The sequence below is a fragment of the Gallus gallus genome, chromosome 3 (assembly GCF_016699485.2).
Source record: "Gallus gallus isolate bGalGal1 chromosome 3, bGalGal1.mat.broiler.GRCg7b, whole genome shotgun sequence".
Lineage (NCBI taxonomy): Eukaryota > Metazoa > Chordata > Aves > Galliformes > Phasianidae > Gallus > Gallus gallus.
This window is the reverse complement of record NC_052534.1, coordinates 5,698,233-5,715,547: the sequence shown is the minus strand read 5'-3', so window position 1 is coordinate 5,715,547 and position 17,315 is coordinate 5,698,233. Positions and strand designations below refer to the sequence as shown.

The following is a 17,315-nucleotide window of genomic DNA, read 5'->3' as shown; positions in this document are numbered from 1 at the left end:
GTAAAATGAAATAGTAAAAATTACTTTGTTTATATGCCCAAAAGTAACATGATTTCCCCACACCTTTGCGTCAGGATTTAACTCAGAAACCTTGGCTGACTGTAGGTGAGGTGAGAACCGTCTTTAACTTCTTGTACTTGCTGCACCTGCGGTTCAGCCACAACTTTAGTGTCCTGATCAGAAGCCATGAGCTGTCTGCTTGTTGGCTGCTCAGAGAGAACTTTACTGCTCACTGCTCGTCACCCAAAGAAGGAGAACAAGTTCCACACTTCTTGGCAGCATCATGTTAGTTCATAAGTCTTTCGACTCTTCTAAACCATCCAAAAATATCTTCTTCTAGTGCAAGTTCAGCATCTCGCCCATCTAGATGTATATGATCTCTGGAGAGATGTTCTGACCTGCTCACCTTCTGTCACTTGATACAGGTCATGCTTTTTGATGTCAAGCAAGGCCCACAAGATCCTTTCAGGGAGAATGCAAAATAGAAACCAAAACATACCTCATTAGAGTTAGCACCTTCTTCTTTTGCTGCAAGAGAAATCATGAAGTTGTTCCTGTGGGTCTGCTATTAAATATTTGATACTGATAGATAACTTTCCAAATAAATTTCCTTTTGGGTGACAGTTTTATATGCAGTCTTTGAAGACATGATGAAGCAGTGGTAACTTAACCAGATCTAAACACAGTTACCTTAGAGCTGAATTAGGATACCAGAAGATTATCGTGTGTTCTCCACTTCCTTTTGTGTTGCTATAATACAGAATATTCACACAAAGCCACAGTAGAAACAGTGTGTGGGAGGAGTTTTTGCATCGTAAGGTTTTTGCATTGTTGGCATCTGTCAGAGAGTACCTGAAATTACTAGACAGCATCTGCGGAAAGCAGGAGGAGCAGAGAGGTTGCAGGGAAGGGGGAACCTCCAGTTCAAAGACACGAGTGGGTCTCCCAAGAGCAGGTGATGAGAAACTAAACCAGAAACTGAGCATAGCCCTGCTGGGAGTCCTTTGACAAGAACAAAAGGGGTGTGTGTGTGTATGGAAAAATATATATACATATATAAATGTACACATACGTGCCTTCTCATTTTTGTTCAGCTTTCCCCAGTTCTTATGACTTCTTTCATTTTATTCATCCTCTTAGATATTTTATCAAATCTGGCTTTTTCTCGTGTTTCAAAGCCTTCCAGTCATCTTTGATGAGTTCTCTGTAGAAGATCAAGGCAGATGCATCCCAAAGCAATGGGTTGGGTTTTTTGGGGGTTGTTTTTTAGGTCCAGTCATGGGATTGCATTCACTGAGTGCTGTGGTGGGTCTGCTACAAATATTGATGGGTTTAGTCAACATTTTCTCCTGAGCTCTGTGAGTTAATCCAGAACTGGAGTAAAACAAAAGCAGTGCTTGTTAATACATGAAACATTGCATGCCCTACGCGGAGCACAATTAAAAAACAGTCCTCAACAGTACTAATTCCCTTAAAGATAACTTCAAAAGATGCAGTAAAAAGGCCAGGATAAGTCCCTTAGTGTCCTGCAGGTTCCAGATTTTCATAGGCTGTATTCATTGACAGTGGGAGGAGTAATTTCAACAAAGTCCATTTTGGGAGGTAGGAATTTTCACAGTGACTGTTTCAGCTCTGACACGTAAGGTAGGAATTCTTTCTTTTCTGATGGCTTCAGAAGCAGGTGTAATATACACCTATTTTTGTGGGTTTGCTTATTTGTATGGGGGTAGATGGGAGAGCAAATCTTTTGAGTGCCTTAGGGTGAAATGGGTTGAAAATGTCGGTTAAGTAATCGTCTGCCATTGTGCGGAGTGAAAGTTAAGGAAACAGGACTGCAGTATCTCCTTCCCAATGTCGGGTTTGATGCAGGAAATACTGCACTTTCACTGGAGTGAAAAAAGTAACACAGCTCTAAGTCAAGGCTAAGGTCATGCAAGTGCCCAGATAAGAGTGTTTTGAAAATGTCTTATAGATTTACTCAACCATATGTATGTATTTATATATATTTATTACTAGTAGTAAATTACAATTGAAAAGTAAAGGGCTATTCGAATTTGCTTTACTTGTTACAGTTCAATAGATTTTCATTTATCCTATTCCCTACTTACATTCTATATAATCTGTCATGCAATCCTTACTGAAGGATGGAAGAAAGAATCCTAGACCACAATGGCTGTATCAGCTGTAGGAGTACAAGGCCATGTTCTAGAAATGTCATTACTATGTCGAATGCACTGCTATTCTTCTGCTTATGTGAGTGGAGTTTGGTCCCATCTGCGTTAATAACAACATTATTGTGGAGCTCTGGGGATGGTTAAGGTTTTGTTTAGCTTTGGAAGTTATTTTCTGATATTATCAGCAGTATGGGAAGAGTGACTGATAGCACCTCACCTCAACAGAGGAAAAAAGGCTCATTAACAACAGTAAGATATTGGGGTGCGTTTACTCACTAGTCTCATACACTAATCAGGGAAGTAAACAAAGGGATGACAGGGAACAAGTTAAATAAGCCACCAGAGAATGCAGTAGAGAGCAAGCTTCAGGTACTCAGCAGCACAGATCCATGGCTGCCTTCCTATGCAATTCTATTGAGTATTGCTCAAGTGGTTAAAACAGTTGTATTTTTTAGATCCTTTTTAGAAGTTTAATAAAACTGGCTGCAGGCAGTTGGGTATATTCAGCACTGCCCTGTCACTTAGACAGCTGCCAGATGCTCGGACAACAGCATCGTTGGCAAGCTGACATACCTGCTCTTCCTCAGGCTGTGTAGCTGGGAGAGTCCTGGATGCTTCAGGCTAGATTGCTCCGCAAAAGGCATACCAGTGTGAAAACTCTGGGGGAAAAAAGAGTTCGTTTTTTGCATAAATATCATGTGCAAATGAAATTTATCACAGTAAAAGTTCACATTTCAATTGGCAATTTCACACTACAGAATGAAAGCAAAAACAAACTAGAAACAACACATAAGTCACAGAGCGCTTTACATCAAGGTGATTATTCAGAACAAAGTGGATAATAGGTGAATTAAGATCGGTGCAGCATGCACATTCCTGAATCCCTCGTTTATTGTATTTAAAACCTGCCTATGCAGGTTGTATCCATTCACCTCATTTGTAAGGCTTGGGAGATTGTTAACAATACATTGAGGAAGGGCAAAGACATTGAGGGAAGGCAACTGTGTGAATTTATTTGTAAGGAAATGCAGTCCATCACGCACACATCCTAGCAGCAGTCAAGCTTGCTAGTGACAGGGAAGATGAATTATATCAGAAATAATGAATTTGCTTTGAGGAGATAATGCCAGAAACATGTTTGTTTTAGAGCAGAATAGTTCAGTTGGAAGGCACCTCCTCAGATCACCCAATCCGGCAGCAATTTGTGAAAAGCACTGTTAGATTGTAGAAGTCCAGTTTTGTTTACTTATATCTTTAAACTAAAAATCAATCAATAAAAGAAAACCTAATTCCTGATATCACGTGGCACATTTTTTGGGTTCCAAAGCACTTCTGCCAGTTTCACTGTTGTTAGTATGCCCCTGTAAAGGCAGGTGGGATGGGGAAGCATGGATCAGAGATTGCTTTGGTAAAAGGCTGAGTTGGCAACTCTTAGCAATGCTGCTTGGCCTTGGGCACCTCCAGGGATGGGGCACCCACAGCTCTCTGGGCAGCAGTGCCAGAGCCTCACCGTCCTCTGAGTGAAACATCTCCTCCCAATGTCTAACCTAAATTCCTTCTTTTAGATTAAAGCCATTCATTCCCTCTTGTCTTATCACTATCAGACCATGTAAAAAGTCACTCCCCCTCCTGCTTATAATCTCCCTTGAAGTACTGGAAGGCTGCAGTGAGGTCTTCCCAGAGCCTTCTCTTCTCCAGGTTGAACAAACCCACGTCCCTCAACCTTTCTTCATAGGAGAGGTGCTGCAGCCCTCTGGGCATCTTTGTGCCCTCTTCTGGACCCGCTCCAACAGCTCTGCATCCTTCTTATGCTGGGGGCCCCAGGCCTGGATGCAGTACTGCAGATGAGGCCTCACAAGGACAGAGCAGTTGGGGACAATCCCCTCTCTTGCCTTTCTGCTACCCATTACCCCTCTGTTGATGCAGCTCAGGATATAGTTTGCCTTCCAGGCTGCAGAAGCACACTGCTGGCTCCAGTCAAACCAGGATGCTGGCTTTATTGTCCCAGTTTCTTTTTCTCCTACTGGGTTATCCTTCTCCGTTCCCATTTTCCATCATCCTGTGACTATCATATGCTTTGTAGTGTGGGAGCTGGTTGTGCATTTTAAGAGTCACTTTTAGATTAAAACCCAAGCCCATATCTTTGTAAAATGCATTTTGCAAAATGTATATTGTTGATTTTTGTGTGCAAACTCATTGCTGCACAGAGGGTATGTCATATGTTAGGCCCATTGGATTAAAAAAGCAGTAAGCTTTCCTGTTCAGGTATTGATAGTTGGTTTTCTTCAGCTATGGTATTGGTGTAGCAAAATGCCCTCCTCTCGCCGCAGCACCTCTCGATAGCGTTAGATCATCAGACCAATAGAAGGGCTTTGCTGTGAAATCAAAGGCTCATCATATCACTTTTATGACCCACTTAGAAATTTCTTTCATTTCACCTCATTTTAGGTGGTGAAAAATTTGTCGTTCACTGAAATTTTTATGCTGGTTTCTCAGTTCCAGTGAGGGTTTCGAGTATAACTGATGGCAAGGTTAGATAGCTGAATTGCCCTCCTCTTAGCTCCCTTTGCTCTGTGCTTTTTTCACAGGAGCACTTCTGTTGATTTTAATGAAACTTCCTGTATAAATGGGATGCTCATCAACATACTGATGACACAGGCCTAGATTGCTTTAAAGGAATATCTTCCACTGAAAGCAATATATGTTGTTTTTTTTACTGTACGAATTGGAACCACGTTCTATACAATAACAAACTCTCTGTTTACAGGAAACATATATTTCATATTTTTATGTGCATTTCTACGTGCACGTATGCATAATTTTATATGAGAACAGATGCACTTACATCAGCATATAGAAAGGCTACACTACACTTGTGCTGGGTGCTTTTCATTAGCGGAACACCCACTAATTGTAATGCTGTGAGCTGCATAGCTGCACTGACAAGTGATTGGGGATATTTTAAGGTGTTTACAGACTTGTCAGTCTACTCTGGAATATGGAATACAAGTGTTTTTTCATTTGCAATCAGTGATCCTTATTTAAAAACAAACAAACAAAAAACCCCAAAACCAGAAGAGTTAAGTAAGCCATGAATTATAGAATTTAAGGAAATTACTGTTATCCATATTAGTCTGATAACTCTGTCTACTGCATAGTTCTTAGTGTGGTATGCTACATGGTTTTACTTCTGGTTTTTCTTTTTATATCACCTGATACAGATAACAGTCTTGGACGAGACATGGACAGTATTCAGGCGATACAGTCGTTTTCGGGAAATGCATAGAACTCTAAAATTGAAGTACCCAGAGGTAAGTTTTGGTAAAGTCTATTTTGCAGGAAAGAGTGGAGCCTTGAAAATAACTCTGTGCGTTCGTTGGGTTTTTTTGAGGGTTTTTTTTTTTTTTTTTTGCCTTTTTTGGGAGGAAGGGAGGAGAGAAGCTTACACAAAACCAGTATGCTCCTTAGTAAAAATGGCAAGGCCTTTGGCAGTTTGAAGCTCCAAGGCTGCTAGAGCCAGGATGGATTGTTGCATGCTGTTACTGCAGTGAAACCACAACTAAATGTGCTGCCTCCAGCCATCAATTCCCTGTGCCGCCAGCTGGAGTCATTCCCTGGAGGCTGCTGCTTTGTTCATTGCAAAATACTTTCAGTCATACCACGCCATCCTGACAACTCCTCGTTTTAAAGGAGTGCGTTATTCCACAGATACCCTTTTGTGATGGTGGTTTCCAGGTTTCTGCAAAATGGAAAATTGATCTTTCTGACCACCTCTGAGGCTTTGAGCATTCAGGATATGAGGAGCTGTGCCTGACAACACTTTAGTTCATTGGAGTGAGTGAGTGAGTGTAGAATTACAGTTCTTGGTTTCCACATCTAGCTTTTAATTATTAATGTTTTGCTTCCTTTCTCCTTGTTCTGGTGGATATTAGCAGAAATAAATCATTCGAGCAATTGAAGTGATCCTAATTTGAGAGTTGTCTCAAGTAAGGAAGCATAGGCCACGTATTTTCACGGGCATTACTAAAAGGCATTAATGTCTGAGAGAGTGTGATGCAATAGCATGCAAAGGGTTTCTTGTTTATTTTTTTGTTTATTTTTTCTTACGTATTCTTTAAGCTAAAAATGTATTGAGCATGGGAAGACCTGGAGGTTTTAAAGAGTAGAATACCAAGAGTCTGTGTATTGTGGAGATTCTGGAACCAAAGATCATTCCAGTTCCAAAAGAGTGTGAAACCCAGAAACTGAAACTATATGCTATCTAAAGAAGTGTAAGCCTAAGGAGAAGAAAATTATAGTCATCTTTTCTGATTGTCAGCAAGTTCTAAAAGATCAAAATGAATTTTGAGTAGAAAATTGAAACATTCCCCCTTCACAAATGCTTTTAAAAATATTATTTTGAATGAACGTCACTGTGATATTTTTGATTCAAATAAATTGCTGCAGAGATACGGTATGTAGACACTAATATCCTAATTGCATCTAACTCCTGAAAAAGTGGCTAGACTGTCAGCTGTTTGAAATGGAAAAGGGTTACCTGAATCCCTCTGCAGGCTGATCTTCCCCTTTAGGAAAACGTGTTCAAGCAGACTTTCTCAGAGCCTGTTATCAGTCCTGGCAGTACATTGAGGAACAATTGAGTATGACATTTACAATTATTTCAGGAGATCAACTTCATTGTAGTTTGTAGTAGTCAAATTCAGAAGGAATCTGATGTTCTTAAAGCCTCCATTAAATTGTCCCTTGTGCTGCAGCATGTTATTGTCAACTTTCTGAAGTGAGCGTATGTGACTCACAGGCTGACAAAGTCAAGCTTTTTAGTGTTACAGGAGGAGAATTTTTTCTTAAGAGTCATAAGAGCTTAGGAGCAGTATTAGTGGGTCAGAAAAAAAAAAAACAGTAGCACCTCCTGCAGGTTTCTTAGTAGCTTTTAGCAAGAGGCACAGGGGTTCTGATGTTATCTCCATGCATCTCCTGAGAACGATTACAGGTAAATAATTATCTTCCTCAAATGAGGAGAATACATGCTTCAAATAAGCAATTTTCATTCCTTATGCTCCTTTACCATCTGCAGTCATGCTGAAAAGCTCAATATATTTTATATGTTAATGTGCTAATTTGTTTCTTATTGACGCTTTCGTGCTGCCATATATTTGGTCTTAGGTCAATTTATTGAGATTGACATCTAGTACATTAACAGAATTATTGGCTTAACTATACAGGTGATTAAATTTCTAATTTCCGTGTAGGAGAGGAATCATAGGATGTTTCATTGAGTCATCTGCTCTTTCCTCAACAGTCTGTGTGTAAGTCAGGGCAAATACCAAGTCGTACAAGTTTGTCAAGTACACCTTTCCCTAAAGTATGCTACTTTTTTTGCATAAGCATATTAATGTGTTTTGGCTTCTAATGTGCCTGAAAGAAATGATTAGCCATGTTACTATCTGAAACAGCTAGAGTCTTCCTCCAGCCTTTGTCTAGACTCCTCTTCAAAGCAACCTCAAATAAATTATTGGTCAGATTCAATATGCATATCTTTTCTAAGTACAAAGCACTGTAAAGTGCAGGAGAAGAGAGGTAAGCATTTGGTCAAGTCATCCACTGTATCTCTGGTAGTTTTCTCCCTGTCACTGCAGTATCTACTCTGGAAGCCCTGTTCCTTTCAGCAGTGATGCTGCCTGCTTTGTTCTGTGTAGTGCGGGCCGTTGTGTTGTGCCCACTTCTTTGAGCCCTGTAGCACCAGAAATAAATGGCAAATTTGTGGGCTGAAGAAACCTAGCTAATATGCAGCTGGTTTCTTCTGCTTGTTGGCATTTCCACAAACGGTGCCCTTGTGATGAACGGAACTTTTCATATCGTTTGCTGTAGTAAAGATTTGGTGTTTGTTTTCTTTGAAGGAGTTTCACTCTCAGTGTGACGTGTGTGAATGAGCAATGCTTTCCTATATTTTAGCCTATTTGTTTTTGAATAGCCTTAATTTATGGAAATTTGGGATTAATTTTGCAAAGTGTGTTGGAGTTTGGTTTGTTTGGCAAAGTGAAAGTCATCTGTCTCCTTTCATTTGCCAGTGACCTAATTTGGCATTCATTATGACACTAAAACACGTTTAATAACAAGTTTGGCAGAGTTGACTCCATAGTTATTACGTTTTATTCCAAAGAAATTTGATCCTTAAATGTCATCAGAACCCATCAAAGGTGGATTTTATATTGTATCGCTCACCTTCCAGCTCTAAATTAATATTTATAATGAACAGAGAAAATACTGTGAATGTGTGAATGTGTTTAACATATGAGTGTCCTGCTTTTTAGAAGTGAACTTTACAGCTCATTAGTTGCTCAGCTCTGAATTACTACATCAGTATTTTAATAACTTGCTGATCTTGCATTTCATGTTGCTGCCACTGAATTCCCAAAGGAAAGCATTGGAAAACTGATTTACTGGGAAAACTTTAAAAAAAAAAAAGTGTCTTTTCAGAAGCAAAAACTCTTAATGTCTTACAGTCTCAGAATGTGTTATGTTTTATGTACCCTCACATTCCTTGTTATGTAAATGGCTGGATGGTGACGACTACTTATCTAACAGAGGTGTGTCACTTGCAAATTCAGAAAGACTGGAGGAGTTGCTGCAGGATGAGGTTGTGCCAGAGGCAGACACACACCAGCATTAAAAGTCTTTGCAGGATTGTTGTTGTGGTCTGTTGGTTGGTTCGTTGGTTTGGGTTTTCTGTTGATGACGATGTTTGTAGATCTACACAATTGTCATTTGCCTGTCTTCAGCTTTCTTACACTATGTGTTTGTAAATGACACTCTTGTTGTTTCTGGAATTTTAATAAAGATCATACCTTGGCTTTCAGTTGCAGTGGCCTATGTAATGGAATACACATTTTGTTCATCACTGGTGGTGATGAACAGGAATAAATAGGCTCTTTAATTGAGACATAAGAACTTTTCCTCCTTTTCTTATAGATTCAGTTATGGAATAGTACTGAAGTGCTGGTTTCTGCAGAAAACCTTTCTTCCTGCCCTGATGAGAGGGATGCTGTCTTCTATGTCTGTTACTTCAGCAAGTTTGAGTGTTATGAATTTGTGATGGCCACTGCACCCCTTCTTAAAGCTTTCTTGTCTCTTCCTTCTTTCAAAGGAAAACAGAGGAACAATTGACCATTTATCATTCCTTACCTGAATCCAGGGTCTGTAAAGACCTTCATGCATTTTGTAGCTCCATACTTGCCACTTCTATCCAGATAGATAGGCCAGGTTTTGCGGGCTTTCATTGTCATCTTTGCTTACAGCATTCCCTGTCACTTCTCTGGAAACCTCCTTCCATGTATATAAAAATCTCTAAATGGTGTAAAGGGAAGCACATAGTATCAAGGCATTTTTAGTCCTAATAGTCAATCACTGTCCTAAAACATTTGTAAATCCATGCAGAGCTTGCCAAAGAGCAGTTAAGATGCATACTTGCATTTATAGATAATTCATGAAGATAAGGATGTGTATGCAGGCAAGACTTTGAAAGAAGTGCTAAAGCTATTGGCTTCTAGCTCGTTTAACAGAATCTAATAATTTGTGTATTCATATATGATGTGTGGTGGTCTCTGTATAAAGTAATACTTATATCTTTCACTGTCTAAAGCACAAGAAGACTGGCTATTATTTTTGAGGAATTTCAGGCCTCAGAATTGATCCAGCTTCCCCTTCCACTGGTCTGGTTCATGTCATCTTATGGGACCGAAAGGATGCATAATATCCTTACCTGAAGCAGCAGGAAATGTTATACATAAGACTGAGCCTTCGATCCAGAGCTCCCACGTGTTCTGCCTCTACCCCATATGCTATTCCCACTGGGGAATGAGTGTGTGACTTACCTTGTAGTTACGCATCTAATATCATGTACCTTGGAAGTTAGGATTGCTGTGTGCTGCAGACAGTGGGAGTGTTTGCTTGGATGGTAGGGTTTTTCAGATACTGAAGTATTGGACAGGAAAGATTGTATTTTATAACAATTATAATAATTAGGAAAAAATGCTGTCTGTCTGGTTTCAGTTTTTTAGTCTAGTTTTCTGGAGGGAAGACTCTCATTGGTAGAGTCTATGGGAGTCATATTACTTCATGTTACATCTGAAAACAATATCCTCTGTTAATCAGTGATTTATTCGACAGAACGTAGTTCTTTTGGATTGAACTCAAGGTTCCTGCTTTCTTGCTTTGCATAAGAATTGCATGAAACTCGAAGAGCAGAAGATATTTCTCAAGCTTGTCAGAAATAATATGTGAATGTTTTTGAATATAATGAATTCCAATTATTTGTTGTAAGCTTATTTTTAAAATATTTTAAGTATTTCAGAGTTTTGAAAATACAAAGTAGAATTGTTTGAGTTGGTAGCAACCTTCAAAGGCCATCCAGTCCAACCCCCTGCAGTGCACAGGGACACCCACAGCTCCATCAGTGCTCACAGCCCCGTCCAGCCTGACCTTGGCTGTCTGCAGGGATGGGGCACCACCACTTCTCTGGGCAACCTGTGCCACTGCCTCACCACTATTATCATAAGAAGCTTTTTCCTTATATCCCATCTAAATCCCCCCTCTGACATTCAAAGTAGTTTGTCCCTTTTCTATTAAAATGTTTTCTCTTTTAGAGAAGAGCTGCAAGAAACTTCTCGTATCTCAGTGAGTCATCCAACCATACTGCCTGCAACCACATGACTTTATGTAAATGCATGCTGTTAAAATATAAGACATCAGTGTTCTAATTCCTTCTGAAGTTCTTTTGAAACTCTTCTCTCGTCCCACTTATTACCTAGGATTAATTCTGCCATGCAATAATGAGAAGAGGCGTGAATTGTTGATTCAGCTATCAGGGTCTGATCTCACGGTCCTTTCCTTTTGCCTCCATCCTCCTCTTCTGGGTGACAGCCAGGTGGGGAAGGAAGGGATCCACAATTTCATTTTAAATGGCCTGTATGTGTGTTGCTCTTGATAAGTAATACAGCACTAAATGCTGGCACAGTTAATGGCGAGGGAATGAATATGAGGTGAAGCTGTTGATTTTAGGAGAGCATCCCTGGATTTGGAGAGAGGTTATTTCCAGGTTCACTGACAGATAAGTGCAACTTCTTGCTAACTTTCAAGACATGGTTGGTGATTTTTTTTTTATTGTTGTTGTTCATTATTTTGTGTCCTTCTCCCAGTAATTATAATGGTAGTTGATCAACCTTTGTGTATTTGTGTAGGTATTTTTTTTAAATCTCCCTCACAAGAAAGAATACAGCCAGATGGGTCAAACAAAGAGGGAGCTGTAAGTCAGCATTCCTTGTGCAGAGCACTTACTCAGCTGCAGCTTCTCAGCTGGGAGTGTACCTTTCTGACTGCTTTGGCTTTCTGACTTGTAACTGTGCAGCTGCAGCATTTCATTAAATGTAAAACTCGTTTTAATCTCCCGGGATTACTTTAAGAGGCAAAAGGATGGGGAAGCAATAACTTTGAGGTGCTTGGCTTACAGGGCTGCCGAGCCAGCTGCCATGTAACTGGTGAGCTTTGGAGCACAGGAGCTGCTTTGGTAGCGGAAGACAAAAGCTTGTTGCACCAGAGCTGGTCTGTCAGAAGCTCTGCTGGTTTTACCATTGGATTTGTCATTTACTGGTGTCCATAACTGCATATTTCATTAAGAGATAAGATTTAGATAATACGTTTACATTGAATGCATAATGCTGAACATCTGAATGCTTATCTGGTGTTCGGCCATAGGAAATGTAAAGCACTATAGCTGTAAATAACTGCAAACTTCTAAGACAGTATTTAAAATGAGTTTGTTCTGAAACCCTCAGTGACTGAAGTCCCAATCCTTTCACAGGTTCAGTGATTGCTGAGGCTGACGTTGAGAAACTCCTAACCAAATGGCAATTGAAAATCAAAGGTTACACATGCTAGAGAGAGCAAGGTGTAGCAAATAGCAACGAACACAATGGTACAGGTCTTGCTGTGTTATTTTATTATTTTAGAAAGTCAGATTTTGTCTGTATGGGGATTCTTAATTCAGGTTCTTTCAGCTTCTAGAAACTCCGTGTCCCTTAGGGAGTGCATTATATAACAATATTTCAAGCTTTATTTTGCATTTGAAAAACCAACCCAGGGAAGAAATGAACTTCTTGATGGTTTTTGACTTGGCTGGAAGGGATGCTTCGGAATGCTATCAAGCTTGAAATTATTTTTGAAGTAATCAAGAGTATGTAGTGTAGTTTTGTTTCATACAGTAGAGAAATGTAACAGAGTACCAAATCTGCCATGCAAATCTTAGGACAACCACCAAACATGCATAAACCGTCTGAATACTGAGGGGTTTTTGTTTCTTTGTGCATTCCACCACCCTTCTCTCCCCCCATAATATTGGGTATTTGAACACAGATTAAAATGAAAATTGCTTACAGCACTAGTGTGCTTGTAAATAGCAAATGCCATGTTCTATGTTAGACGTGTATTGAAGTCATACATCTAGTAGGATCATGAGCATACAGAAAAGGGCATAGAAATAGTTTCTGAAGTACAGATCATTGCAGACTTAATTCTTGCTCTCTTGCTGGGCACTTTGCTAACCTCAGTAATGTATCTTCTCATAAATATTGAAGGAAAAATAGCGTAGTAATCTTTAAAATCCTTAAATGTGTGTAAACCTTACAATTCTATTATACAAGTATGTGATTACAGCCTTCACCTTTATTCAGTGCAAATTACAGTAATTATGGTATGGATAATTTTAGATTTTAACGTTTATGTTCTTGTCACCGGTAACAGCCAGGAAGTACAAACACAGGAAGCATATTTTGTCATATACGCTTTTCCAGCTCACATTCCTAATTACGTTGTGTTCAGAGAACTATGAAAGCCTGTAGGTTTATATGCATAGTGCTTCCATGTCAGCCTCGGTTTGCTATTAGCTACAGCGGTAATGAGAGTAGATCCCCAAGTGCTTAATCCGGCCTTTCTTTTTGTTGCACGAAACTTTCTGCTCCTGCTGCTTTTAAAAGAACTTTTAGCACTTTGCTGAGTGCATCAGTCTGTACATGCATACAAACAGGAGAATCTTTTCCTGTAATGAACTGCAAAAAAATATCCCTGCTAACTGCATCATGTAGTTCAGTGCAAGTTTGATTATGGGGGAGCGTATTTATTCCATGTGGCATCTCTGAATTTATACTTGCTAACCAGGACATGAGCATCTGTGGCATAGCAAAATCGCTGGCATGTTTGTTTCCAGCATGGTATGTAGTTATTCAGTTTCTGGTGTGAAAATTAATTCAATGTCTGCATATCTGAGTCTGAAGATCTAAGAGCCTTGTGAAAACCCGGCTTTGGGATTAATTTGTGATCATTGTTTTATATAATAGGAGTGTGCAGCAACATTTTCTTGGGTTGGTAGATGCAATTTTGCAGACATGCAGTTTCTGCCTCTCTCTCCCCTTTCTCCTCCCTCCCTCCTATGGTTTGGTCAATGACGAGACCTACTTTTATGTCCCTCCTCAGCAACTAATGGAACCTTTGAGTTTCCAACAGTTCTGTAGGAAAATACAATTGGTTTTATAGATCTCCAGATGAATTCAGTACGAGACAGTTAACCTACAGGCAGAAATAGAAAGCCAGGTCTTACTGATTGTGCCATGGCAAATCTATAAGATTAACAGTGCATAAATTAAAATTAGAAGCCCTTGAAAGGGATAAGTTCTTTGCTTCATAATTCACAAAGCATTTGACAGCATAATTGCTTTGATTATTTTATAATCTGATTGTCAAAGTTCTGCTCAACTATCTAGTGAATTTGCATGATACCAAAATATTATTCAGGCATTTCTTAGCTGCTCCTGAGTATCTGTAGGCATTGGGAATGCCTTAGGCTGCAACCCTGCCTTTCTTTTTTCTTCATGCTTAGTGAAAGGCAGAAAGGAGGAGTGGAGTTTTTGCTGCTCCTTTCTTATTTTTTTTAAATAATTGCCTTGCTTTAGAAGACTTTTAAGACTTGTGCTCCATTAAGTTTTAGCTGTTATTGACAGTCTCACTATCTTCTAATAGTTTTGTGAAGAACAACTTGTTCTCACAGTGTTTCAGGGGTACACTGCTGGATTAGGTAGATTTTTCAAGAAGAATCATTTTGGCTTCAGTTGATTTAGGATATGATGACCCAACTGTAACTCCAGTTTTTGTGAAAACATGCAAGTTACGTTTGAACCAATAGTGTAGGCAGTAGCAAAAACTGTCTGCTTCCAGATATACAGCCAGTTACATTTTTTTCCCTTACACGTACAGATGATATTACTGACACAGCTGCAGATGTGAAGCTATTAGAATAAATTGAAGTCACTGTCTGATCAGGAGGACGATACCAAGATTCTCTGGAGGTTCAGTATCTAAAGTGGAGCTACAGAGAAGAAGGGGACAGACTCTTTAGCAGGATCAGTGGTGATAGAACATGAGGAAAAGGCTTCAAGCACAAAGAGGGGAGATTTAAGTTAGATATAAGGAAAAAATATTTTACAGTGAGGGCGGTGAGGCAGTGGAACAGATGCCCAAAGATGTGGTTGATGCGCCGTCCCTGGAGACATTCAAGGTGAGGCTGGATCTCGCTGTGGTGTCCCTGTGCATTGCAGGGGAGTTGGACTAGATGGGCTTCAGAGGTCCCTTCCAACTCTCTAAGGATTCTGTGAATCTGTGTGGCTTGTTTTCAGCAGAACATTACAAGATTTGTTCATCTGAAGCCTCTGGGAACAAGTCAATGCAGGTTGCATGTTCTATTGCTTACTAAGGGTATTCAGATGTTTATTTGGCTGTGGCAAATTAATGACTTATTGTCTAAATGGGATTGAGATACAGGTGACTGAACTGACAGAAGTGCCATTCGTATAGTGCTGAAGTATTTTGAAGGAAGGAAGAGCTCTTGAAGAACCATCTTCCCCTCTATATTTGACAACAGATGTTGCATGTCCCAATAGAAGCACGGCTTACAGTTTATCCAGGAGCTCTTAAAGAGTTGAAGTAGAGGTGTATTATATGCTGAAGTATTGAGTTGTCATTTATGCTTATGATATGTAAAAATTACAATGAAGTATAGTTCCTTTCTTCCATGGACCCCATTTGCCTTTTCTACAGAGAGAGAAGGGCCTTAATGTGGCCCTTGAGAGCATCTACTGCAAGTCCTCTGCCCTGAACTTTCCATGGGAGTCTCCTACACACCTGCTGGGGAGCAGCGATGTCAGGATTGATCCACGAGGGAGGGCATCCCAGGAGCTGGGGGTGGCTGCAGCATGGGTAGCAGGGAGCTGAGTGATGATGGGACACAGCCCAGTGGTATCTGAGCAGGGTCAGTGATCTCCCAGCAAGGTGAGCAAACAGACCAGGTCCATGGACCTGCCAGAGTGGATCAATGACTAAGGCAATATCAGAGGACACTGACTATAGCTGTGATGATGTGTTGTGGATATTCCCTTGCTTTTGATATATGATGCTTTTTCTAGAAAGCTTAAAGGGTGAATTTCTTCTTTTTAAAATGAAACAAAAAGCCTACAAAGCCACGAAACACTACGTGAACATTATAATGATGCTAACCATTAAGAGGCACTTTTTACCTAAGGGTCTGTTATAAATATTTGTTTATCTTGTTCTGGTAATGAGGTTTCAGACTTGCTGTGGTGAAAATAATATTCTGTTTCTTAATTAAAAATGGGTTTGCTTTAGAAGCAAGGAAGAAAACCAATTTCTACAACTGGTGCAGCCTATAACGCACTTAGTTTCTAAATGAGCCACCTTTGGTTGTGTGTTCACAATGGGATCTTCCTTTAAGGGTCTTGGGACAATTTCTTGACTGCTGTAAAGTTAGTAAATAATAATAATAAAAAATCTGGTCTTTTTACCGTCTGTGTCTGCAGCACAGAGCATGCAGAAGGCTTCATCTTACTAGAAAATTTTCTATCCCGCTAAAGAGCCCAGAGCAAGAAAGCCCAAGCTGTAAAATTTATTAGACATCTCTGCGTGACAAAAATCAATAAAATACAATCTTTTGTGGTTTAATATGAAAATATACCTAAAGAAGCAGTGACTCTCAAGAAAAATACTGAGCTGTCGATACAAAATTGAAAATGTCAAGGAGGAGAAAACTGAATGTAGAGGATGCAGTCTGGTTTACTGTAGGGCATATTTCAGAACCAGCCAGAAATATTAGTGTGGAGGAGAAGCTATGGAATCTCCTTTAAAAGACAAAATCTGTGGTGGCATGTCCATAATACAAGTGCCAGTGAGATGAAAAAGCACACTTTTCCATGGGTGCAGAGCTTTGGGAACCAGTGTTAAAACATTCAATTAACTTATAATTGTCTGTAAGTGATTATGAAGCTGTGAATGATAAAAACAACCAAAGCTAAGGTTCTGGCCAGCTTTTAACTATTTTCAAAACTGTCCAAGTAATTACAAACTGCTGTATTTCAGGGGTTTCTGTTTCATTTTTGGAGCTTGAGGGCTCTTACGTGCTGCAACTCTTGGTAAGAATGCAAACAAACAGAAAAAAATCCCTCTGGTCATATATCTTGCCCCCATTCCTTTGGGTTGTTGAAGCTCAGGTAGGTGGAGCTGCATCATCAGTGCTGTCTCAATGATGTGGTGCCTTTTGGGGGCAGAGTTGTTACACTCTCCTGGAAATCAGCTTACAGGCAGTAATTGGGTATCACAGACCCAAATACATGCAAAAGTTAAACATATCCCTGTTTTCCAGCCCCCACACATAATGGTGTTGACTTCAGTTTCGTGGCATTTAGTGAAGTGTGTTGTTGAGTTTTTGCAGATATAGAATATATAAGGGTTTGGCTTTCTAAGCATTTACTTTCAAGAGCATGATGAATAAATTGTATTTTACTTGGAAACAAATAGAGATTCTCACCCAGCTCTGTGACACGAGGATCTCTGGAGGGTAATGCTCATGAAACTGATGGCAGCTGTGGTCTTTTTGGTCCCTATAGCTGCTTTTTCAAAGTGCTTTGCCAAACAAATTGCTAAAAACGTATCTGTTAGGTTGATTGCATTTAGTTATGTTAGTTTGTCATTTTAAGCTGTACCTAGTGACAGCACTGATAGTGGAGGAAAATATGTAATTTGTGTGAG

The 17,315-nt window shown here is 39.8% G+C and overlaps 1 protein-coding gene across 11 annotated transcripts in view; it reads left to right on the top strand.

The window, feature by feature from the left end:
- The window catches only part of KIF16B (kinesin family member 16B), a 134,675-nt gene that overhangs the window by 90,535 nt on the left and 26,825 nt on the right, over window positions 1-17,315 (top strand). For 6 of the 11 annotated variants that reach the window (XM_040697799.2, XM_419330.7, XM_040697796.2 and 3 more), the window contains one exon: window positions 5,396-5,485. The exons of 4 other annotated variants lie outside the window; for them this stretch is intronic. In XM_040697799.2, coding sequence (XP_040553733.1) covers window positions 5,396-5,485 — 90 coding nt within the window. Of the gene's footprint in view, window positions 1-5,395; window positions 5,486-17,315 lie in introns of those variants that run through there. One more of the 11 variants, XM_040697801.2, reaches the window with a different exon arrangement.